Source organism: Pseudochaenichthys georgianus, chromosome 6 (assembly GCF_902827115.2).
Source record: "Pseudochaenichthys georgianus chromosome 6, fPseGeo1.2, whole genome shotgun sequence".
In the NCBI taxonomy this organism is placed as follows: domain Eukaryota; kingdom Metazoa; phylum Chordata; class Actinopteri; order Perciformes; family Channichthyidae; genus Pseudochaenichthys; species Pseudochaenichthys georgianus.
In genome coordinates, this window is record NC_047508.1 from 32,962,935 (window position 1) to 32,986,818 (window position 23,884).

The window sequence follows — 23,884 nt, forward strand, 5'->3', positions numbered from 1 at the left end:
CAGATAGCGTGTTTGACCCCGCCCTTCTTCTGCAGAGGAGCGTTTCTGGGCGCCACGGGTGAATTTTAATACTGAAAGTGTCACACGGCACGTACGCCGCCGAAATGTCTGCTGCGGCCCCAGAAGAAACACCCGAGCTGAGTGTTGAGAGCGATGCATCGCCCGGGGAGACACAAGGCAACGGCGAGGAGACAGAAAATGGCCTTACCGAGCCGGATGAAGAGGAACCGCGCAGTAGCGTAGAACCGAAAATGGAAGGGGTGGAGGTGGAGGCCGGCGAAGAGAAGCCCGCTGCAGAGAGACAGGAGGCAGGCGAAGAGAAGCTCGCTGCAGAGAGACAGGAGGCCGAGGCGGTGACAGCCTACAGTGTTGAGGTGAACCAGGGGGAGACAGCCGTAGAAGAACCGGAGCTAAAGCCAGAGGAAAAACCAGAGGAAAAGCCAGAGGAAAAGCAAAGCCCGGAGGATGGTAACAACATACCTGCTGCCAACGATAACGCAATAAAAGACGCAAAGGAGCAACCGGGACAGGTAAACTGCGAAAAGAGCAAAGCAGCGTGTGAAGACGGGGAGAAGTCCGTCGGCGGGGGCGGGGAGCTGGACGACAAGAGACGGCCGAGTGTGGAGATCTCATCCTCGGATGGAGAACCGCTGAGCCGCATAGACTCGGAGGACAGGTTGGTGTGAGACACTTCTGGTTTTCTTGACCAGTGTTTGGTGTAATTGGGTTAGAGTAGCATGGATAGTTTTCCTTTATCCACGTTTTTAAATGAGGAAAAAAATGTGTAATTACAGAATTTGTAATTACTGTAATAGGTCAAACTATGAACACAATGTTGGCTACTCAATGATACGAGCGAAAACGGCAATTTAATCACACCCATCAATCATTTTCATAATTATTTGAGCATGGTATCAACTATATATATATATATATATATATATATATATATATATATAGTTGATACCATGCTCAAATAATATATATATATATATATATATATATATATATGCATATAAGATCATCTTTTTCGTTTCAAAGATTACATTTTCAGTTTATGCTGGTGGACTTGTGTGAACTGCATATTGGATTGGTTTAAAAATAGTTAAGGTCAAACACCCAAGGAAAAGTGACTGATGTATTGAAAAGTAACTCCACTGATTCCATTAGTAAAACTGCTGCCAAAACTAGGATCAGTAAGGCCTACTGGTTGGATTTGTGATGAGTACATTATGAGCCCTTTTGTGGTGTCCAATACATTAGTAATTTCGTGGTAAACGCATGAAATGCAGCGATGTAATTGATTTGGCATAAGTGATGAAGCGGTGGCATGCATGGAAAATCTGATTCAGCCCGATGGCTTTCACGCATTGTGGCTATTTAATGTTGGCTTGCACCTGTTCTCCACTGCTGTGCAAAGCCTGATCTAAGCTATGAAGATGTTCTTGATGTCCTGAGCACCATGTTTAAATGTCCCCTATTATACTGTTTTTCATCAACATATTACAGGTCTCAGATATACACAAAACATGTCTCCGAAGTGTTTGGCTCGAAATACCAAACAGATCATTGTAGCATCCCATAATCCCCTTTCCCTGTATCAAAAGTGCTGATTCTGTGTCTGTTACTTTAGATGAAAACAAGGAGCCAATCCTCACGCCCCTCTGAGAGATATCTGGTTACAAAGAACACAATGGTGCTCTAGGAGGAGATTCAGGTGATAAGGTGGGGGGGGGGGGTGGTGTCACCTTGGTTGGTTATTGGCTAATGGTTACACAAGCCAAAAAATCGTTATGACATCATAAAGTGGCCAAAATATGATCAGCTCATTTCAGACAGGTTTTTATAGAAATGGATCAGGACAAAAAGAGAGCAAATCTTTTTTCCTGAAACTTTCAGAATCTCTTTACACAGAGGGGACGCATGTTTAGACATGAAAAAGTGGATTTTGCATAATAGTGACCTTTAACACAAGTTGGACTCTATTCTTCCTTCTCCTTCCTCTCTCCACTCTCCTCTCCTTCAGTGTCAGCAGCACCCTGATGGAGATGGAGAGCACGGTGTCCAGTGGGCGCTCCACACCTGCCATGATGAACGGACAGAGCAGTGCCAGCTCCTCGGGGGTGAAGACAGTAGGGTACCCCTGCTGCTGGGACCTCTGTTCTCAGTGCTTCAACTCAAGTCTTGACCTGGCAGAACACATCAGGGGCATTCATGTCGACGGGCAGCAAGGAGGGGTCAGTATACTTTCAACTTTTGGACAAGCTGTTGATGTCCTTTATTGTGTCTGACAGGCAGCCAAAACAAGATTAGGTCCCTTTTTTTCAGCCTAACATTAACTGTTGAAATGCTTTGATGATTTGATCAAATTGGACTACATGCAACCATTGAGTTCATATGTCTGTAGGCATGGGAACTACTTTCTGTGGAAGAATTATCCCTTTTTAAGAACTGTTCATACAGTATGTACATAATTAAAGAAATATTTCAATCTCTTTCTGTGCAAGATACCTCCTTATGCTGTCTTGTCATCTTACCTCTGTATCTGTTGATTTGTATTTGTTGTCCCCCAGGTGTTTGTGTGTCTATGGAAGGGTTGTAAGGTGTACAACACACCATCCACCAGTCAGAGTTGGCTCCATAGACACATGTTGACTCACAGTGGGGATAAGCCTTTCAAGGTAAAGAAAAACAGTAAACCTTGCTATGATAATATGTTGTTATATGAGTAAAATGTCTAATATCAACATCTATCTAAGCTATTATCTCTTGGAATAAAACCACATTGTACATTTTACATTTATATAATCTGTTCAATATTTAATATTCTATCTGTCATATATTTATGTATATATATATATATGTGTGTGTGTGTGTGTGTGTATATATATATATATATATATATATATATAATTCCTTGTTAAATTCAACATGTATATTTTCTACTTTCTTGTTTATTTCTAGTCTTGAATTGTTATTGTACAATGCCATGTCTTTTTATGCTGCTGCAACGCAAACATTTCCCAAATTGGGATCAATAAAGTACTTCTTATCTTATCTTAGTTGTATCACAAATACATTGTGGTGGCCAATCATTTAACCAGCGATCAGACCGGTCAGTCCATGTGGGGCCATGAGAGTAACAGCTCCAGCACAATGCACAGTCCTTTACTCATACCCGATTTAGGTGCTGTCGATTTAAGCTGCTTTCAAATGTGGTTTGAAATATCGACCTAAAAAATTCCCTGTGATGAAAAACACACAATTTGAACATTTGAGGACTACTTTGGGGTTGTAGTTCACGTCAGGACGTCGCCAAAAAAGCAATTTGAGTGCCAGATTGATGGCATCTTTCAATAATACATCAAAGTACCTACAGTAGTACCAGCACTTGTTCTGCAACGCAATTGACTCAAAGAAATGGTGTTATTCCTTTGTTTATAAAGTTGCCCTGTGAAGTGACCGATCATCCTCTGCCTCTGTGCTCTGCTGCAGTGTGTAGTCGGTGGCTGCAACGCCAGCTTTGCCTCCCAGGGGGGGCTAGCTCGTCACGTCCCGAGCCACTTCAGCCAGCAGAGCTCCTCCAAGATGTCCAGCCAGGCCAAACTCAAGGAGGAGTCCCCTTCCAAGGCTGGGCTCAACAAGAGGAAGAAACTCAAGAACAAACGCAGGTGCTCCCTACGTACGTACCTACCTAACACGCACACACACTTACTGTTTTTTAAAAGTCTCTTACTTCCCTCTTTTCTTTATGGCAAAGGATTTCAAGCTGAGTGCATTTTTGAGGCACTGCCATGTTTGTTGTACATAATTGGCTTCTAACCTCCCACATCTCTTTGTTGGAGAAGAGCTGAACACCAAGCAAGCAAACTTGAACGTACACTTACAGCTGGACAGATTCCCCCAAGGGCAACTCTCCGCATCTCACAAAGCAACTTTTAAATATAAGTGCACCGTTTCACTGTTTGTAAGCGCTTTGCTCAGGTAGAGAGTTACACTTACTCCCTGGTAGCATGTTTTGCATCAGATGGCCTCTCTGCAGTATGCAAACCAAGGCGTTTTTAAACTTCTACACTTACTGTGCTAGTAATCTTAGTGCTAGATGATTTTAAAATACGTGTGACATGAAATCATCCACATTTGAATTTAAGACGAATAGCATTTTGCTGTGTTCATGAAAAGCAAAAAACATCTATTACCATAAATCCTAAACCTTATGTTGACAATTAAGAGACCGCACATTTGTTTAGCATATTTTAGAATATTAGCACATTTGTTTATAGTTGGTGCAAACTGTTTCCCTGGGCATAGCTTTTAGATTGAAAACCTCCTTGAACATTTAAGAACATAATCAGAGACTCAAAACCTGCTTGAGGTTATCATCCATCCAAGTAAATGTCCTTGCTTTTCAATCCAGCTGGAACAGGGACCCTTTTAGACTCCTTAGTGGAGCATTCAAGGACACTCTTCACATCTCAGAGTTGATGGTTGAATGCCAAAAAGCGTTTCCTTCACATACACCTGGTGAAGTTGTTTCACACTGCAGTGAATTGGCTGGAAACACGCTGGTAAACAGGGATGAGTCTGATGTCTCCATCTAAAGGCAGTCCTTATATCAAGGGTTTGCCTAAACACTAGTCGTACATGTTCTAATCGAGTGTCAGTGAGATCCTGTGCAGAGACCCGGCCGGCTGTCAGCACTTTGTTTGGCTTCGGAAGGTCCCAACTGAGGGAAATGACCCAGAAGTATTTAAGTGGCAGCCTTAACAATAGCCGGTTGAATTATCTGAATAATATCTCTTTTAGCAGAGGATTCGCTGGACCATCCTTTACCAAAGAAAATATGAAAAAGCCATCCTGCAATTCCTTAATGTAGCAGTACGGCAATAAATGACATCTGCTCTTTAACTGTTTACAGATGGGAATCATTACTTTAATCATGCAGCATTGAGAAATAGAGTTGCTTTACATACGCCTTCTGTAAGTGCAATCAAATATTCTTTGCACGACAGTTGTCTTTTTTTACATCCTCACACATTCTCCTTCACATCTTTCCCTGACTTCATGACGTTTTCCATCGTGATGGGGTCATTTTTTATCTTTTAGCTCGGCTCTCCTCTTGATGTGTCACTTTACAGAATCATAAAAGGATATACTGTTCAGAAAAAAATAGCAACAAAAGGCGTTACTAAATGATGATCCTATTTCTGCTAGTTTGGTTGTTTTACCCAAATAAAGCCAATGTATGAGACTGGCAAGAGTTTTCTGTTTTTAATGTTTTGGAATACAAAGCAAAGTGCTTTGCATAGACCTCATTTTGACTTTAGTTGGTGCGAAGCAACAATGAAAAACCACAATGGAATAGCATTTTAAAGCAATTGGATGACTTTGACGTAGTTACGGGTTGTTATAGAAACACTTGGAAAAGCCTTGGAATTCTTATATATTGAACCACAGTTGGCGCCCTTTGTGTTTTTGTTGCCTGACTCAGCTCTCATCTGACCTCTCCTTCTCCAGCGAGGCCGCATGACTTCTTCGATGCCCAAACCATGGACGCTATCCGCCACAGGGCCATCTGTTTGAACCTCGCCACCCACATCGAGAGTGTGGGTAACGGCCACAGTGTGGTCTTCCACAGCACGGTGAGTCTGTGCAGCTTCATCACTTTGTGTTTTCTGGTAGAGCTTGTCTCTGTCTGCATTTTTAATGTTCAAACGCAATGAGTAGGATATTCAGAGACGAGGGTTAAAGGAGGCATTGTCTTATCCTTTGGAGAAATGATCAGATGCATTCCTTTGTAGGTAAACTGTACAACAGAAGTTCAATCAGTCCTAAGAAATGAAAATTAAATTGAATGCTGATAGTCTTGTTTAGCTTTAATATAACATGCATTTAAACCACTGAGATTTGTATGCCTCAAATCAACAAGGTCTTAATAATAATAATATATTTATTTTGTTAGCGCTTTTACAGGTGCTCAAAGACGCTTTACAGATATAGTGAAAAGAAAAGATCTCAACAGTTGATTGACTTTACATTTTCTGCCTGGTTATTTACTTTGCATGGTTGTTTTCACGTAAGTACACCCTTTGTGTTTTTTCAAAAAGTATTTTATTTAATGTCATTTTCTTTTTAGACAGCAGGGGGCGGGAGAGACTCACAATCTGAAAATCTCTTCCGTGCACTTGAAATGAACCTTGTGAATCACCCAAAGGCTTAATGTTGTTTTTCTGTGAATCACGCTTCACAGGAAACACAATTGCTTTGTTTTCGTGCAGGTTCTCTCTCCATTCTGAGCCCAGTGCGCGACACATTATTAATTAGCTACAAAAATGTGTTTGTACCTAAATATCATTTCAAGTGAAGCATTCAATCACTGAGAAGTAGATAATGATAATAATTGTTTGAGTAATAACATGTATGTAAAGTAAGGTTAAAGTAACAGCAGTATGGGAAATCCTTTTTTTTTTTTAAAGACTGCTTTTCTTGTGCCCTTCCACTAGAGAGCGCTGTGTCTCCTGTACAAGACCCCACATAGCACGAGGCTAAACTATGAAAGGGTCATCATCCTCGGTTTCTCAGCACATTTGTATTATTTGCTGTATGTATACTCTTATAGAAACGTACTCTTTAGTCATTTGCAGTGATTGTATGTACACTGGCTATCCTAGTACATCATGTGGTCTTTATTATCCATGTCTCGCTTTCTGCACAGGAAATTAGGAATTTAGTATTTTTGTTTCCAGATGTCTGAACTCATACATGATCTGCTTTGCCAATATAGCAAGGTCTTTTACAGGTATTATATATATTTATCATATTATTACATGTATATATTCAAATATCACAATATGACTGATCTATTCAATAACACATACTGTAGTTTAACAAATCAAACGTGTAGAACAAGGATCTAAGAAACCTTCATACAAGGAATATATTGTAACATTCAATTGAACTGGTTGCAAGTGCAGTATAGTAATAATGATGATATTCACTCAAACAGATACATCATTTGTAAGTTTATTTAATTAAAAGTGTGTGTGTGTGGCCTACAAGGTCACTGATGATGTGAGTGTGTGATGGACCTGCGGGTTATACATGTGTCTGTAATGCATGCATGCACATTTTCATCATGCAAATAGATCGCCATCTCGTGCATCTCTTTCCCTTTTTTAAAAGATTTCCACTGTTAATAATTTAAGCATTTCTGAAATGTGCAGTGTTGAGCTTCTGTTTCTGTTCCCTTTCAACTGGGTTCTGCTCTGCTCTGCTCCCTTTAAACCTCAACTGCTCACCAGCAGCCAAGAATTAAAAAAAAAAAAGGGGAAGATAAAGCTTGGGCAGAGGTTAAGAGAGGTAAACCGCATATTTGGACACAGACTGAGAAGGAGGAAGAGCCAGCCAGGGGGAGGGAGAGAAATAAATGGCTAGAAACAGAGAAGGGACGAGGAAAAGGGGGTTAAGTGGAGTTCAGGGTCATGGAATCGGAAGGAGATCTGGCCAGTTAGGCAGACATTCTCCTCTCACTCGTCCCTGGAGGCTTGTGGTGCAGAAGGACTGCGGCGCTGCGTCAGACCCCGGGCCCCAGCGGACCCTCCCAGGCCGGGGGAGAGGGAGCGTAGCTGTGGGGGCTCTGTGGAGTTTAGCCAGTGGTCCTGCTGACACTCCAGAGCAGCTCAGTCATGTTTATGATGGTATATTTTTGTTACTGCGCCAATCTGCGTCATCCACAGCTTGACCCCCTGACACTAGACAGGCACCCAGTTTCAGCAGGCCCTCCCTCCCCCTGCTTTGGTCTGCACTGCCTTGTTCAGTGGCCACGTTAATATCCACTGTTCACTCCCTCCTGCTCTCTCCCACTTCCCTCTCATGCGTCTATAGAGGATTAAGTTCGGTCCCTTAAAGCACCAACTGCCCTCATCAAAACACTCGGCTCACAAATCACTTCATGCTGCTTAAACACAAGCACTTCTTCATCTTCAGCCTTTACATACATGGTCATGGCTTATTCAAGTATAGCCTATGTTTGTGATTATTAACCCGGTGCTGTGAGGAGCCCGAGGGCGCAGGTTAACAGCTCGGCTTTTTTAAATAAAAGGGCAGTGAAACGGTAGGGCCGATAGGAGCACAGGCCCTGCTGTTGAGGCAGAGAACAAGCTTCTCTCCTCCCTTGTGTGTTTCTATGGTGGATCAGCAGTAGACAGCCAAGCCTTGGTGGGAAGCTAGAAGATGGAGGCATATAAATGAAAACAAAATGCAATGACAAAGTTAATTTACGAGGCGAGTTGTGCTCATGCTGGGAAGGAGGTTTTGCAACGTCTAAAGATTTATTTGGAAATGTCTGTAAACAAAGGATAACCATATTTTAATTGTCAGATTAACAAACTGCAGTCAAGATATATTATTTGTACTGCTTTATCTGACAGTAGAAAGTGACAGATACGTTTGTTCATTTATATGTTTTCATTAACAAAACAAAGTGCGTTGCGTTCCCTGAAACTCCAGTGGATGTGGGGAGGAACAATACAATACAAATGATCAAGGAAGTCTGAAGTATAAGCAAAGGTTAGGACATTTATTAACAACTGAAATATAATTCACAACCAAAAACAGACCTCTTAACGAAAGCCAAACTTAAAGGGAAATTGTCTAACTCAAAGCCACAGCTATCACTCGAGCTCTGCTGCAGGATGATCACATAACTGCAGATCTTATGAATCACGGCTGAGTCTTGGGGAAGTGCTGCAAACCTAGCGATGTGCACGATGTATGTAAGTGAATGAAAAATGATTCTAAATATGAATGCACTGAACATAATTATACTGCATATATGAACTATACAATTTGAAGTTAAATTGACTTTTTGGAATTAAAACATTGGGAAAGCTAATCAGAAACCAGATTTCCCTATACATGGCAGCGAAATTGTAGTTCATGGGGAACACATTCAGGTTTTCTTAATCGCCCTAACTGATCAAAGGAAGACTTGATGTTTAAGAAATCTGGTTACTGCAGAAAACTGACTGTGACCTGGTTGAATAGTTCTATGTGAACTCACTGATGGAGGAAGAGATGGAGGACTTTGACTTTGCATCCAACCAATGACATCAAACTGCCCATTGCACCTGTCCAACAGGATGTCAATGTCGACTTCATTGACATCTTCACCTACAAAGTCAGACCTTATTGAACACATTTTATTTGTATAGGTTGTAGGGCAGGGTTTAGATTACACGTAAACAGTACTTTTGTTAAAGTAAAGCTGCTCAAGTCATTGTTTTGTTTAATCACTGATTCTGTTGGCACTGTGATGCCTACTTGTTCCCTTTTCCACTCTGAAGATGTTTACGCTTGAATACTGCATAACAGACGAGAGGCAACAACAGTGTTGATGTGCCAACTTGGAGCTATCTAAAACTTCTCACAGACAAATATTGATGCACAAATCCAACAACACAATTCATATCTGCGAACAGCCATAAAGTGCACCAATCATGCTATTTTAAGGCGTATATTATGGGTGTCAGACATATACAAATATATAAAAAGTTTAAACATGTCTATGATGTGTTTTGCTCAAAATACAAACGGATCATGCATTTTAGACATCCCTCATATCCCTCTATTCCAGCCGAGCCCTGTTAGAGAAAAGCGGATTTTGGGTCCTTAGCTTAAAAAAAAAGAGGAGGCGGAGCTAATGCCTGATCAGAATTCTACCGGAGATAAAGTTACATTCTGCTGTGATAAAACGCCATCCTGTTCTAAACCACATCAAGGATTATTTCTGAAACAGTATGGAGCTCAAATGCTTTTTCTCTTGCGGCTTTATCACAAGGTGAGTTCCTTTTTTTTAATTTCCTGCTTTTTAAACACATGTGCTCTCCAGTACAGGTTAGCTCTGAGTGTTAGCGAGGCTTGCTAATGTAAACAAAAACGAGATTACGTCCAAAACACGTCAGGCATTGTTTGTGATGGCAACCTTCTGTGGGTCGTCCACTATCCGAAATTAGGTAATATCGGCAGCAAATCTGTATCCGCTCGTTGTAGGCCTACCCTCGGTTTTTTTTTTTTAAAGATGTGGGTAGGCCTACGGAGGAAAAGAGAAAGGGTTTTATTTTCTGACGCTGCGTGAGTTCCCCGACGCACCGGGGACACATATTTATGTATAAAAGACATCAAAAAGTGCATTTTGCATGATGGGTCCCCTTTTTAATATTTCTTCCAAAAATTCCATCAAAATGTAGCTAAACTTGTTTATACCAGATTGCTTTATATCTGGTAGATTTGCACATTTATTCTTGCGCCTCCAGTAGGCTACACACAGCAACATGGTCAGAGGGTAGTTTCTAACGGTATAGAAAAAGTTCCTGGAAGGGACAAATAATATAGGTAGGCTATGTTTGTGCTAGGCAGAAGACCAAGGCCAAAATGTTCTGACCATAAGGATACATAAAATGAATTAAGGATCCAAAATCCTCAAATGAATACACATGTTTGCTCTTAAATCAGAGGGCAAGAGAAACTTTGCGATAAGGAGTAGAATGATTCTAGGTCTCTGCCTGTGTCTCTTGTCTCAGTGGAGCCTCGTCCCTCCTGTCCTCAAACCAGTTTCCATCAAAGCTCGTCCCTCGAGTCACAGAAATAATTTCAGATATTCATGTGCGTAAGCGGAGTTCTTCACATGTGAGCTCATTCCCTTTTCCTAAAATAGACATTCCTAAGACAAAAAAAAAGCCAATTGACGCAAGAGGTTATATCTCTGGCTATTTTTGACACTCCTGGTTATTTTTCTAGCTCTACTTTCCACTACTGACAATATTTGTGTGAATACCAGACCAGTTTTACTATAAACCAACACAGCATGATGGATGAAATGTTATGCGTGTTATGAGAGGGGCCAACTATTCAGGAAACATAGTATCTTTTCAACTGTATTTTCATAGCAGGAAAGGCTCTAAAGTGTGCGTTTTTTTTCTCCAGATTAAATATTTAGAAGTTCAACCAGGTGACAAAACACAGATAAAAGAAGCACATCTTGCCGTGTTCCTGCAGAAAACATTAGAAAGAAGTGTTGCACTGCTGTCTAAAGTGTTGAAACGCTGGTGCTGATACAATCCACAACAACAGTGACTTGTTTATGGTGATAACTGCTTTTTGTGTAGCCCATGTCTATCTATTTGGCACTCGAGAATGTCAGCTCTGATAAGCCGTTCTCAGTTAAGTCCAGATACCGGGGAGATATCTAAGTTTAGTCTGGTTTTGAATTCCTTGTTCTCACAGCATCTTGCAGAGGAATTTGGGATAGATCCCATTGAAAATAGAAATCTCAATGAGCTCTTGCATCTTATTAGGGTAATGATCAGCCAGTGTATCACTTGGTGACATTTTGAAGCATGTAGCCTCATTATACATCGGAGAGATGGGGCCAGGACAAGGGCATGTCTTTGAAGCCTGTTCTCTACAAACAAGAGAGAGTGCTGCAATAGGAGCCAAACGAAACACATTCACATATCTGACGCTTGTAAAACCACTGTTAACTGTCTAAAAATTAATTATATACCTCTTGTCTATTTGTGGTGGGGCTCAATTGGTGAAGCTCTTACTGGTTACTTTGAATTGCCTTGTGTTGAAAGGTGCTATATAAATAAACGTGCCTTGCCTTACTTGCCTTGCCTTACTTGGCAAACTAACTGAGTAACTTACTACCTATCTAAGCACTTATTGTGTTTTTTTATTACTCATCTTTTGTTTGTTTGTGTTCTCTGTGCAGGTACTAGCCAGAAGGAAAGAGGGATCTGGCAAGGTGAAGGTCCTCCTGCATTGGACACCTGAGGACATGTAAGTAAAACGTCCCCTGCATTAACCATAGATATCCATAGAATTGACCTCAGCTAGCATTTAAAAAAAAAAAGTTTTTCAGGTTAGTGTTCACAATCAAATGCTGATGTTTTTAATTAGTTTATCATTATTACTTTGAGGTGCCAAAAGACAAGGATTTGGAGAGTGTATTGAATATCCCTGTTGCATTGAGAATAAGTTATTCATCGTAGCTTTATCCATGTAGGGGAACTGCTTAAGGTACATTTGAAGTGCTGCTTAGTATATAGAGGTCATGGGTTTGTATGCAGGACAGCTATAAACAGTTTGAGAGATTTGTAGATAACCTTTAAAATGTCACAGATCTACAAGCAGGCAACTCACCATCACATTTAGAAATCTCCTGCACATGCTTACCATGTAAAGCCTGTGCCTGTCACACACTCATTTCCTTTTTGAGCAGCACGGTCCGTGCGTGTGCACGTGAACATCAACAATGTACATGTATCTCTGTCTGATTTACAACTCTCCTTTCCATCCTGTTGTGCAAACAACATGGTGGCCTTTCCTCCACATCAGGGCTTGCTATAAATCCTCTGTTGGCTGATCCAATATGTGTTGTGCTGTGTGAGAGGATTCTAGGTCCTGTTAGAGTCCACATCACACCCCAGCTTGAGGCCCTAGGGCTTACCTCAGAGGGAGCTGAGGGCAATACTGATGATGATCCGCCAACATCTTCTCTCGGTGTTATGATATCCATGTTCATATTTTCAGAAGACTGTACCATTAAAGTCCGTCTCTGTCCTTCTCTGGTGTGGCACTGGTTCTTCACCATCTGCTTTGCTTCGTCTTACTCGCATGATCCACTGAAATGTCTTTATAAACGGTGGTGCTGCAACCAAAATTACTTGGAGGCTGAATTTGTTGTTTTTACAGACTCTCCAATCCATATTTTTCTTTAAATCCCAGTTTTAGTAATTAATGCCCATCCCAGTATTTGGCTGTAACGCCTGGACCTCTCACCAGGCTCTGCCAACTTGAGGTGGACATTGGCCGCACTTTCAGTCCCAAATCATTGAGACCATTTTGCAGAAGGGCATGCAGCTTCGGCACTGTGCTGATACAATTGGTCTGTCCCATAGGAAAGAGAGCCTCACAGAACCCTGTCTGCTGTTCAGCTGAGCTCTTGTTAGAGGAAGCTCCCACCAAAACTCCAACACTCCCATTAAAGAGTTTGACTGCACAGCCGGAGTATGATCAGAGAGGAAGAATGAAAGAAGAGGAAAGGGGGAAAGGAGGTTGGGAGATGAGAAAGTCAGTGGAAAGAGGTGAACAAAGAGAGAGGAGGAGGAGGAGAAGAGAACAAGGTCAAAAAGACAAAGAAGAGGTTTAAAAACCAAGAGAAAATACATTTGGCCTAGTGGCACTGCAAGGAGACCCAGATGATGAATGGTGTAGCAGATTGCAGCTGACGGCCATCCATGAACATACTGTAGCTAAATCCTTGTTCTCTCAGCCTTCTGGTGCTTCATCAACCCATCCTTCCTCCTCTTCTTTCCTTTTCCCCTCTCTGATCCACCTCTGCTATCTCCTCCTCGCCCTGTGTGTGGGAGTTTAATCTTGTGCATGGAGAAATAATGAAAGGGAAGGGGGAAGTAGAGAAAGATGAACTTTGGGGATCAGGAAAGACCTGGCAGATTAATTCCAAACAGAGAGACGTTGATGGAGATTGATACTGAGTTTAAAAGACAGATTTAGGCAGAATAAATGAGGGAAAGGATGGGGGAGACAGTGAATGGAGGAAGGTGAGAAATGGGATTGGGAAGAAAATGGTTGTGGGGGAGAGAAATGTGCGGAAGAGGCAGAATGAAAACAGAGAGTGAATTATGGGGAGATAATTAAACAAAAATAGAAAACAAGAGAGGGGATACTTCTTGGCTTGGTCCAGGCGGGATTAATCTCTGATGCTACGTCATGCTTCTCCCTCGCGGCAGGCAAGTGCTCCGTTTAAAAAGCATATCCAATTCATAGTGAGTTTGTTAAGGAACTACACAATGATATGTTATTCTGAGCGGGCGGCAGCATTATCTCCTACAGAGACAAAGTTGACCAGTAGATGAAGGTATGCATGTGTCCGTTGAAGCCAAATCAATAGCAATTCTGAATAAAGCCAAATACCTAATTAATCGAGCTTCTTTGTTTATGCTGTACTGCTCCTTCATACTTCCATACATGATGTATTGTGTGGAAGTTTGGGGGAACACATATAAAACAAATACACATCCTATCTTCGTCCTGCAAAAAAGAGCCATACGAGTTTTACATAAAACTACGTACAGAGAACCAACAAATAAATTGTTCATCAAACTAAAAACACTAAAACTACAAGACCTGGTTGACTATAAAACTATTCAAATTATGTTCAAAGCCGCAAATCAACAATTACCTCATAATATCCAGGGTTTTTTCACACGGAGAGAAAGCATGTACATGTTGAGAGGAAACTGTATTTTCAAAAAACCACCCGTACGAACAAATGCCAAACTTCATTGCATCTCATCAAAAGGTGTTAGTCTGTGGAATAACTGTAATGATGCACTGAAATATTGTACAAGTCTATCTAAACCGAAAGTATTATTTAGGAGTCAAATCATTAATGGTTATGAACAGGACCTGTAAAATCCCATTTGTTGTTATTTCTTGTAATTGTAAAAAGTAATTTCTTTCTGATTGTTTTGTAAAAAAAGATTAACAAGACAAACATGTCGCTGATGACGATGACCTAATGTTTTATAAGAAAAATATATGCTAGAGGGGGTAGGACCAGAAAAGTTTTTTTTAAGCTTCTTCTTGCCCCTGTTGAACATGACGGAGACTATCTGAAAACATTTTTTTTAATTAATTAATTATTAATCTGAGTGAAATAAAGAGAATATATATAAATATATTGTTATATTTTTTTGTTTCTGACATGTTCAATAAATTGACTAAACTAACTAACTAAGGCTGAGATTTAAATGTTTTAATCTGACTTTTTTTTTTAAACCGTAGTCTTGTAAAAGCGATTGTTGTTTTTTTGTGTTTCTTTCCGTTAACAGTCATGTGGGAAATAAGTATTTTTTTGTAGTAAGTGTTTGTGTTTCTCTTATCTTACCATACTGGTACGTTTGGCTGTGAATAAGAAAATATGAAGGACAGACCCTCTATTTCTATTTATTTAGTTTGTTTTAGAAAGGGGCAGGTAATATACGATTATTTTCTTCTCCCTGCTCCTTTTCCGTCGATGGTGTGTTTATAGAGACGTGTTTTGTAAACAATTGTTATACATTAAGTTGTGCATACCATAAACAGAACAAATGGTATGGACATAATGAAATGTAACCCTATATGTTTTTGCGGGCTAGATACATGATATCGCCCTTAAAGCTAAAGCTGGACATCACCAGCTCGACTACAATCCTTATCATTTGATGATCTACTTGGAAGTCATGGAAATAAAGAGACAGCATTGTTCTTGTTTTGTGGTCTGCATATATATTTTGAGTAACTTTCGTGGGGTTACAGGGATGTAATCTTCGTCCAATTGCCTGAAACTGGATCGAGCTGCTGCCTCTAGTCTGAATAAGATGCTCCCCAGGTAGAAAGCCGGACATGCTTACAATTTCAATTTCAAATACAGGGATAAACACGCTGGAAAAAAGACACCACCCTGTACACTTTGTAAATGCTTGGCCTTGCTATTTGTAAAGCCGGATGCACATGGCTTCAGCAGGAATTGACAATTGAAGGGCTTGCAATCCGTGTTCACAGGAGTGATTTAGCGTAAACTGTTTTGGTTGGTGCGGAGTGTCAATTGAGCCAAGTTAATGTTTAGTTTTGGTGTAATGTAATGTCCTAGTATCTAACCTGGTGGTCATTTATTCAGTCATCAAGTGCTGTGACCCTCAACACTGTGTGTGCGTGTGTGTGTGTTTATTAATGCTGAGCAAACCATTCACATTCTGACTGACACTCATTAACTCCATTTGGATTAATGAGTAACTGATTAACATGAACCACCAGCGGCTCGCTAAGGAGGGGGTGGGTGGGCTGCGAGGGAAACCTAGAGCTATAATTGCTGTCTAATCTTTGATGGATGAATGAATGGATTCCCGTGCATACTGTTGAATGCTTCAGAATAACAAACAGTAGAAACACAGCCGGTGACAGTGAGCGCCTCGAGCCTCTGGGTGCATGCTGGTACATCACTTGGGTACAAACTACACGGTGCTTATCGTGCACAATGCATGTGTGTGTTTTCTAAACAAATTAAAGGATTACTCTGTGGAAAATGTAGATATTTAAATAGATTTTTAACCGGAACCATCCCACACTTCCAAAGAGGTTTAACACTTTAGGAATTTAGTTGTAAAAACGAATACACTGCTACTCATGAAACATCAATTAAACCTCAATTCGGACATCATTCGAGTTGATGTCAAGCAAGAAAATAATCTTTTAACTTCTATTCATGCACAAAACTACCTGAGTATGTATTGGCAAGCTTCTTTATCCATTTATAATGCCAAATGTTGGATAAGTCGGAGGTTTAACATTCTGTGTGTGAGTATATGTTGATGTGTTACTCGGCGGTGAATGGCAATTCACAATATGCATATTTCCAAGTCCTATTGAAATAAATCCATATATAGTTATTTTGGAGTGCAATCAAAAAGAGTGATGGTGCTGAACATTTGCAGCCCCACCCGCAAAACAAGGTTTTTATTGTTGGTGCAAAGACCTTTGAAGTCCCTGGACTATCTTTCTGAGCTCTCTTCGGAGGATGCAGTTTATAGGGACATTGAACTCCTGTAGTCGTTCCTGCTGTTCCGTTTCAAGCCATTTATTAATATGCTAGCAATTTAATATACACTCTGCTGCTTTGTGATGAACTTAGTGCTCCTGTCACCACTGTGAGCTTCAAGGCCTGGAGCCAATCATCAACCCCCCCCCCCCCCCCACACACAGGCCTCACTCACAATATACATTTCTGGCCCAAATAAAATAAATCCAATTGTCTTTATTTGTGTGTGTGTGTGTGTGTGTGTGTGTGTGTGTGTGTGTGTGTGTGTGTGTGTGTGTGTGTGTGTGTGTGTGTGTGTGTGTGTGTGTGTGTGTGTGTGTGTGTGTGTGTGTGTGTGTGTGTGTGTGTGTGTGTGTGTGTGTGTGTGTGTGTGTGTGTGTGTGTGTGTGTGTGTGTGTGTGTGTGTGTGTGTGTGTGTGTGTGTGTGTGTGTGTGTGTGACTAACTATACTTGTGGGGACCTACATCTGTTTCCACAGTCACGTGTGGGGACTCACCTCCCTTATTGGAGGTCCCCACAAGTGGAATCATGGTTAGGGTTCGGCATGTGTTAGTTAAGGTTAGGATAAGTCTCCAGGAAATGCATGTAAGTCAATGTAATGTCGCCTGAAGTGATGTATACATGGTGTGTGTGTGTACACTTGGGTATGTGCGTGACATGCTGACCCCCCCCACCCCCCATAGCAGCCCTCCTGTGTGCCTCACATCCATCAGAATATAATAACTCATCAGTACCATGGCACACTCGCTCGGACATGTTTACGTGGACTCTGGAGTGGAACGAGCATGTGAGCGTGCACGCACACAAACACACGTGTGTTTACTGCATATTTAACACTCGTTGTGTCCTCGTTTGTCATTTCAAGTTTGTGATGCACATGGACACTAACTCAAGACTAACCCAAACTTTAAAGCTGCTCTGAAGGGGACTGTTTCTCATCTTGGACCTGCCTCTTAACTTCCTCTTCCCTCTCTCCCCTCCATTAAAGGGGATAGAGACCATGCACCACAATATCTATTTAAATCCCTTTTCAATGCTCCCACTCAATGTGTACTCGAGGGTAAAAGCTGCCATCAACTGTACAGTGATCAGACATTTTGCATGTTGCTCCTCACACTTTTGCACAATTACCATCACATATTTTATTTGTTTCACTTTCTATGTGTAGTCTTAAGACTGATGACCTGCTTAGAAAACATTTGAATTCATGTTGTTTTTATTTCAATTTTAACCAAAGACTAATACGTGTAGTATTTACTTTGACTCAGTTTGATTGATTTTCAAATGTTAGTCTACAGCTGTTCATTCTTGCTAAAAAAACCTCACTATGCCTGATTTATGTTTGTGTGCATGTGTTCTTTAGAAGGGCACAGAGGGACGGACATTAAGGCCCACATGGGATAATGATGAACATCTAGTAAAGCTTTTCAAACGATTACCTAAAGGATGTTGTTTAAAACAGCATGTCAGGAGGTATATTGGTAGATTAGAATACTACAGTGGCTTTTTGCGCTTTATCATATTTATTGAATGGTCCTTTGTGGCTAACCCCACCCTCCAGCTACTTAAACATGCCATACAAGTATTTGGTAACACTGTTTGCAAGTTGTTGTACAGTAAAATGGGCCACTCCTTTTTCCTTCCCCTCTTACCTGCACCAGTTGTGCTGAATGTGATGCATGGGAAGTGATACCTGCACACATCCACACTGAAGGGGCTGACTCGGCATGTGAGTGAATGATTTGGCTCGGTGGCTGCCTGCCCGCCTAACTGCTGCCTGCAGTGAGTGAGAGAGAGAGAGTTAGTGTGTGTGTGTGTGTGTGTGTGTGTGTGTGTGTGTGTGCGCGTGCGCGTATGTCTACATCTCTGGGGGCTCCTGTGATGACGCACATGGTGACGGGGGGAATGCTGGGGGCGGAGAGGGGGGGTGGGTGAGGCAGGGGAGGCGCAGTGGACTCGCTAAGCTCTTTGTTTCTGCTGCACCTCAAATTGCGACGCCAGTGCTCACACACTCCCTTCTTTCACCGGGGGATCGCTCTGCTGCGGGTACAGTACATCATGTGCTTGTGTGTGTGTTTTGTCTTCAAAGACATCACCTTCCTACAGCTTAAAGAGGTGGTGACATCAGACTATCTTTTTTTACATTACATGTTAGACGCTTTTATCCAAAGCGACTTAGATACGCAATACTGTGGGCAATCCTCACAGGAGCAATTTGGGGTGAAGTGTCTCCGGGACACAACGACATGCTGACTGCAGTGGGCTTTGAACCTGTGCTCCCCTCATCCGAACACCAACGCACTAGTCCACTGCGCCACAGCCTCCACACAGAATAGAGCTAGTTTAAAATTATATAATTTTTAATTCACAAACACACACTGGCATGCATGCAAATAAACATTGACATACGCCCCATCTCGTATATCTTGTTGCACAGAAGTGAACAAAATATAGAAAGATACAGTTTAGAAGTTACTTGATAACTAAGAGAATGGGAGGACAGCATGCGTTGTGTGTGTGTGTGCATGTCAGTCCCAGTGCCTTGGTCAAGGCCATGCTACTTATGGAAATGTACTCAGTGTTCAGAGGAAGGTGTTAACATGTGCGCTGGACTCAATGAGGCTCTTTGTCCATCCCTCCCAACCCGCTCCATTCAACCTTACTCCCATCCCAACCCCCCTTTTCTCTCCCTCTTTCTTGTTAGAGCTCAAACCCTGACCAAATGTCCTTTCTGTGCGTGTGTGTGTGTGTGTTACAGATTACCTGACGTGTGGGTGAATGAAACGGAGCGGTCGCAGCTGAAGACTAAAGTGGTGCACTTATCCCAGTTACCGCAGGATGCTGCCATGCTGCTAGACCAAAACATCTATAGGTGAGTGTGTGTGTGTGTGTGTGTGTGTGTGTGTGTGTGTGTGTGTGTGTGTGTGTGTGTGTGTGTGTGTGTGTGTATATATGTATGAGTGAGTGATGCCACCAGTGGCCTTTTTATACACATACACACACTGCTGTAGATCTAAACGCATGTTGCCCAGGTGTAAATAGTATGTAATGCTCAGTAGGATCCATTGTGTGAAGCATTTAAGGACCACAACAAAGTGTTTTTGAATGCTCACCCTCTGCCCTCCACACCTGTGTGTGTGTGTGTGTGTGTGTGTGTGTGTGTGTGTGTGTGTGTGTGTGTGTGTGTGTGTGTGTGTGTGTGTGTGTGTGTGTGTGTGTGTGTGTGTGTGTGTGTGTGTGTGTGTGTGTGTGTGTGTGTGTGTGTGTGTGTGTGTGTGTGTGTGTGTGTGTGTGTGTGTGTGTGTGTGTGTGTGTGTGTGTGTGTGTGTGTGTGTGTGTGTGTGTGTGTGTGTGTGTGTGTGTGTGTGTTCCACCAGATGGCACCAACTCCTGATTTAAAAATGAGGACAGAAAAGACAAATGCATAAAAAAACTTGGTTTGTGTGAAGGGAAACATTTCAAACTGTAGAACTGATCTAGGATCGTTGCTCATTGTAATGCTTATTTTACTGGTGTAAAAAAGCTCTAAATGCTATATTATGAAAACAAATGATTTATTTGGGGAAGTGAAGATATCATCCGATTAACAGATTTTAAAGAATCACTTCTTGCTCGCATGCAACTGTAACTTCATAGCTTATATTTATCTCTGTCTTCAATTGCATCACGTTCCACTAAACATTAACTGTGATGTTATTTGAATCTTTTGCAGACTCGGGTCATTCATCACTGAGATGAACAAAACAAGTTAGCTTTATGACGCGCCATAAAAAGCTGAAAATGAATCCTGAAAGAGGAACAATGTGCCTAAAATAACAGAGTGGTCATCTTACCGGAGATATATGGCTCATGAGTGCACTGATCAGCACACAGGCTGGCTGATCTTAATTAGACCTGAAGGCGCAGTAACTGCAGGGGCTGCTGCTGGACTCTGGTTTCACAGTTGAATATAACCGTCAGCACTCAGCCAGTTTATGTCAAGGTTGTCCTAATGCATGAAATCCCTAAACAAATGAGGTGGTTGGTGCCTGTGGCAGTAAGCGTGAATGGGATGGCAGGAAGACACTGACGTAGTGGCAGTCCAGGATTATATTATTTCAACAATGTTTCCATGTAGAGGTTACTGCACTTTATCACAAGTCCTGCTGGACTGAAATCCGCTCAAACACATGTTCACATCGTACAAAGTCAGATATGTTTGCGAATTGGCCTCACATACTTTCTTCTGTCTTTTCAGAGGACTTCCTCAAAAGCGACTGAAATGCAGGTAAGCTTCAACAGTTGAACATGTGATAACAAATATATTAAAATATACCTAGGGACTTATTTAGATGCGATATACAGGGTTCATACAGTCATTAAAAACCTGGCAAAGTCATGGAAATGCAAATTCTAGGCCCTGGAAAAGTTATGGAAAACAATATTTTTCCCAAAGTTTTGGAAGAGTGTAACTAAAGTTGCATCAAATATAATTTATATTTTATCTAATCGCCGAAATAGTAATACTATAATGATAATAAATACTGTAAGTTATTTGTTTTCCAACATGTTTCATATGCAGACCTTATTTTCCTGTTCCATGTTCTAATAAACAATTTTCAGTGGTACCGCTGAGAAAGAGTCTTTTCTTTTTGGTCAGGGAACATTTGGTAAAGGTCATGGAGAAGTCATTGAAAATCATTGGTGAAAAAGTGTATGAACCCTGGATATATCTACACACAAAATACACAATGGAGTGTGTGACTCAAACACACCATTATTACATCTTGGTAATCAATAACATTAAGTTCACAAGGTTTCTTCATGTTATTATTGAAGGAAACACAATAACAACAAATACTGAGTTTAAAGTGGATATGCGACAAAAGTAACAGAGCTAAACATAATGCTTTGTGCAGACATACTTTATTGTATTGCTGAGTATAATAAGTGTAATGCAAATATTGTTTTGCATTGCAGTTCCAAACTGAAAAACGTATAATGCACGTATTAGAGTAAATCAAGCGATTTTGCCTTTGGTAAATTCCGTTATGAGTTTCATATTCTTTTAGTTCAATGTGTTTTAAATAACACATTGCAAATACTGCGTTTATTCCCAGATACAGAACGGATAGGCTGATGAATAAAAGATAAAGCCGTGCGGCACATTAATGTCACCTCAATGTCACATCATCAGTGCCTTTTATCACCACCTGCACACAGCTTTTGAAGTTCACAGTAACGTTGTTCTGTGTATGCAGACAACACAGAGCCGCTGCCTTATTCCTGCTTTGTATCTCAACTGCTATTTGTCTATTCGGTAGTATTACAAACGCTTAAAATGTCCATAACCATTGTGCCATAATGGAGCTCGAACAAGGCTTTTGCCTCGATGGCATGGTAATGTCCGTGCCTTCACAGTTTTCCTCGGGGCTCCGGCCCTCCTGTGGTGAGACATCATCGTAGTTGATTACTTATCGCCCTCAGTTTCACAGTTCCTGTGAACCGTGAAGCCAGTTAATTGGGAGCCACGACCCTTAGCATTCCTTCGTCTCACTCCAATATCAGGTCATATTTGGCCGTTGTTCACTGTTCCAATAATTGACCTCAGTAGTTCTGTCCAGCGAAAGCTTGGTACACACGGTAATGTGTCTGTGAAGGAAGTCTGTCTGAACATCCAGGATAAAGCTTGTTTTTCATGCTGTAATCTCTCTCATGACACACTGAGAACAACTCCTTCTCTCCCTCTCTGTGCCCTTCTCTCCTCTCTGTGCTCAGCCTTTAGAGAGTCATCTGTGGACTCCATACTTAAGGGGAAACGCTTGTTCATAGGAGGTTTGTCTATATGGGATGGGACGCTCTTCATCTGTGTCTACTCTACGGGGGGATTGAAGTGGCGATAAAAGGAAATGAAACTTGGCCGTGCTGCATTTTTTTTTTTTCTCTCTTCACTTTAGTATATCTGAACTGTTGTTCAAGCGTGGTGGAAAACGGGACTTTTACAGTTTTGTTTTTTACTCTTTTTCATAAAAAACGTAAAAGAATGTCTTTTTTTTTTAACAAACACCAAACTGAAAATGTTCTTAATACCCAAAACTGTACAAACTGTTGTGTGTAACTTCGTGAGAAAAGACAGCATATTTTATAACTGTTTTTGTGTAAAATATTTATGCAGATTTATAACTTATTTTTATATCATGAACATGCTGCTGTTCTGTGGATTTTTGTGAAGGTTTTGCTGAAACCATATTTACTGTGATAATATATACTAACTGTCACTTGTAGCTGTATTATAGCACTTTCTACTTTAAATAACATTGTATATGACAGAAGTCTTAACTGATTATCCTATTTATTCTCACTGAATGCAGTACTTTTACCTGTGTGTCTGACAACAAAGAGTGATGTTGTGTTAGTCATGCCAGACATGACTCTTAATCTCACCCAGTCTGCAGAGAGAGCATAGAAATGACTCGGCATTCAAAGGGTAAATCGACGGAGCCCCCTAAGGGACATGGAGAAGGAAAACAAATTATTTATTTTGTTTGACATATCGGAAAACCTCTGCGAGATATCGCAAAACCCCGTCGCAGTTTGTAGACGGTCCCTAAGCAATCCTCCAGCTGCATTGTGATTGAAGTTTAGCTCGGATGACGGCGCGTTTCGAACTGTTCTGATAAAACGACTCTGTAGCTCGTTATCTACCTTGCTATGATTGTAAAGTCATGTTGTTTGTATTTTTACAACGTTATGTTCATGAGTTATTGATCCGCGAATTCGAATCTGTCAATACAAAAAAAATGTTCTTCTCCATGTCCTAAGGGGCTCCGTATAAATCACCTCTGCTTCCCAACATAACATGTATATAATTCATATCATATTTAAGCACTTAAAGGTTATTGTTAAAATAAATGTGTTTTTTTTACATGTTGTCCCTGTTTGGAATGGATATTCTCTGTTTGTAATAAAATGAGGGCAAATTATGTTGAAGCACATTGTTTCTACACATGAGGGTGCAAGGTGTTTGAATGGCAGGAAGGGGTAATGCATCCATTGTGTTATGAATATGAGTTCCGTATGTGTGCATTAAGCGGATTGGCGTCGGAATTATTTGGCGTCCATTAGCGGAGCAGCTTTGCGAGCATGCTGTGGAGGAGCTAATGCAGGCCGGCGGGGCAGGACCCTTGCTGGCCTCAGCTGTTACTGAACATGCCTGCAGAGAAAAGTGAGTTCAGTGAGAGG

The 23,884-nt window shown here is 41.2% G+C and overlaps 1 protein-coding gene across 4 annotated transcripts; it reads left to right on the forward strand.

Moving 5' to 3' along the window:
* Positions 1-23,625, forward strand: LOC117448737 (zinc finger protein aebp2-like). Of its 4 annotated transcripts, none has more exons than XM_034086109.2 (9): positions 1-676; positions 2,027-2,237; positions 2,574-2,681; positions 3,496-3,682; positions 5,518-5,642; positions 11,774-11,841; positions 19,422-19,535; positions 20,901-20,930; positions 22,421-23,625. In XM_034086109.2, exons 1-9 carry the CDS (start codon positions 105-107, stop codon positions 22,425-22,427), a joined length of 1,422 nt encoding a protein of 473 aa, XP_033942000.1. In that variant the 5' UTR covers positions 1-104; the 3' UTR covers positions 22,428-23,625. The 4 variants fall into 4 exon arrangements, with proteins under 4 accessions (XP_033942000.1, XP_033942001.1, XP_033942004.1 ...); XM_034086110.2 differs by having other exon boundaries at positions 2,036-2,237; XM_034086113.2 differs by lacking the exons at positions 19,422-19,535; positions 20,901-20,930; positions 22,421-23,625 and adding an exon at positions 12,463-12,592.
* The last annotated feature ends 259 nt before the right edge of the window (positions 23,626-23,884 follow it).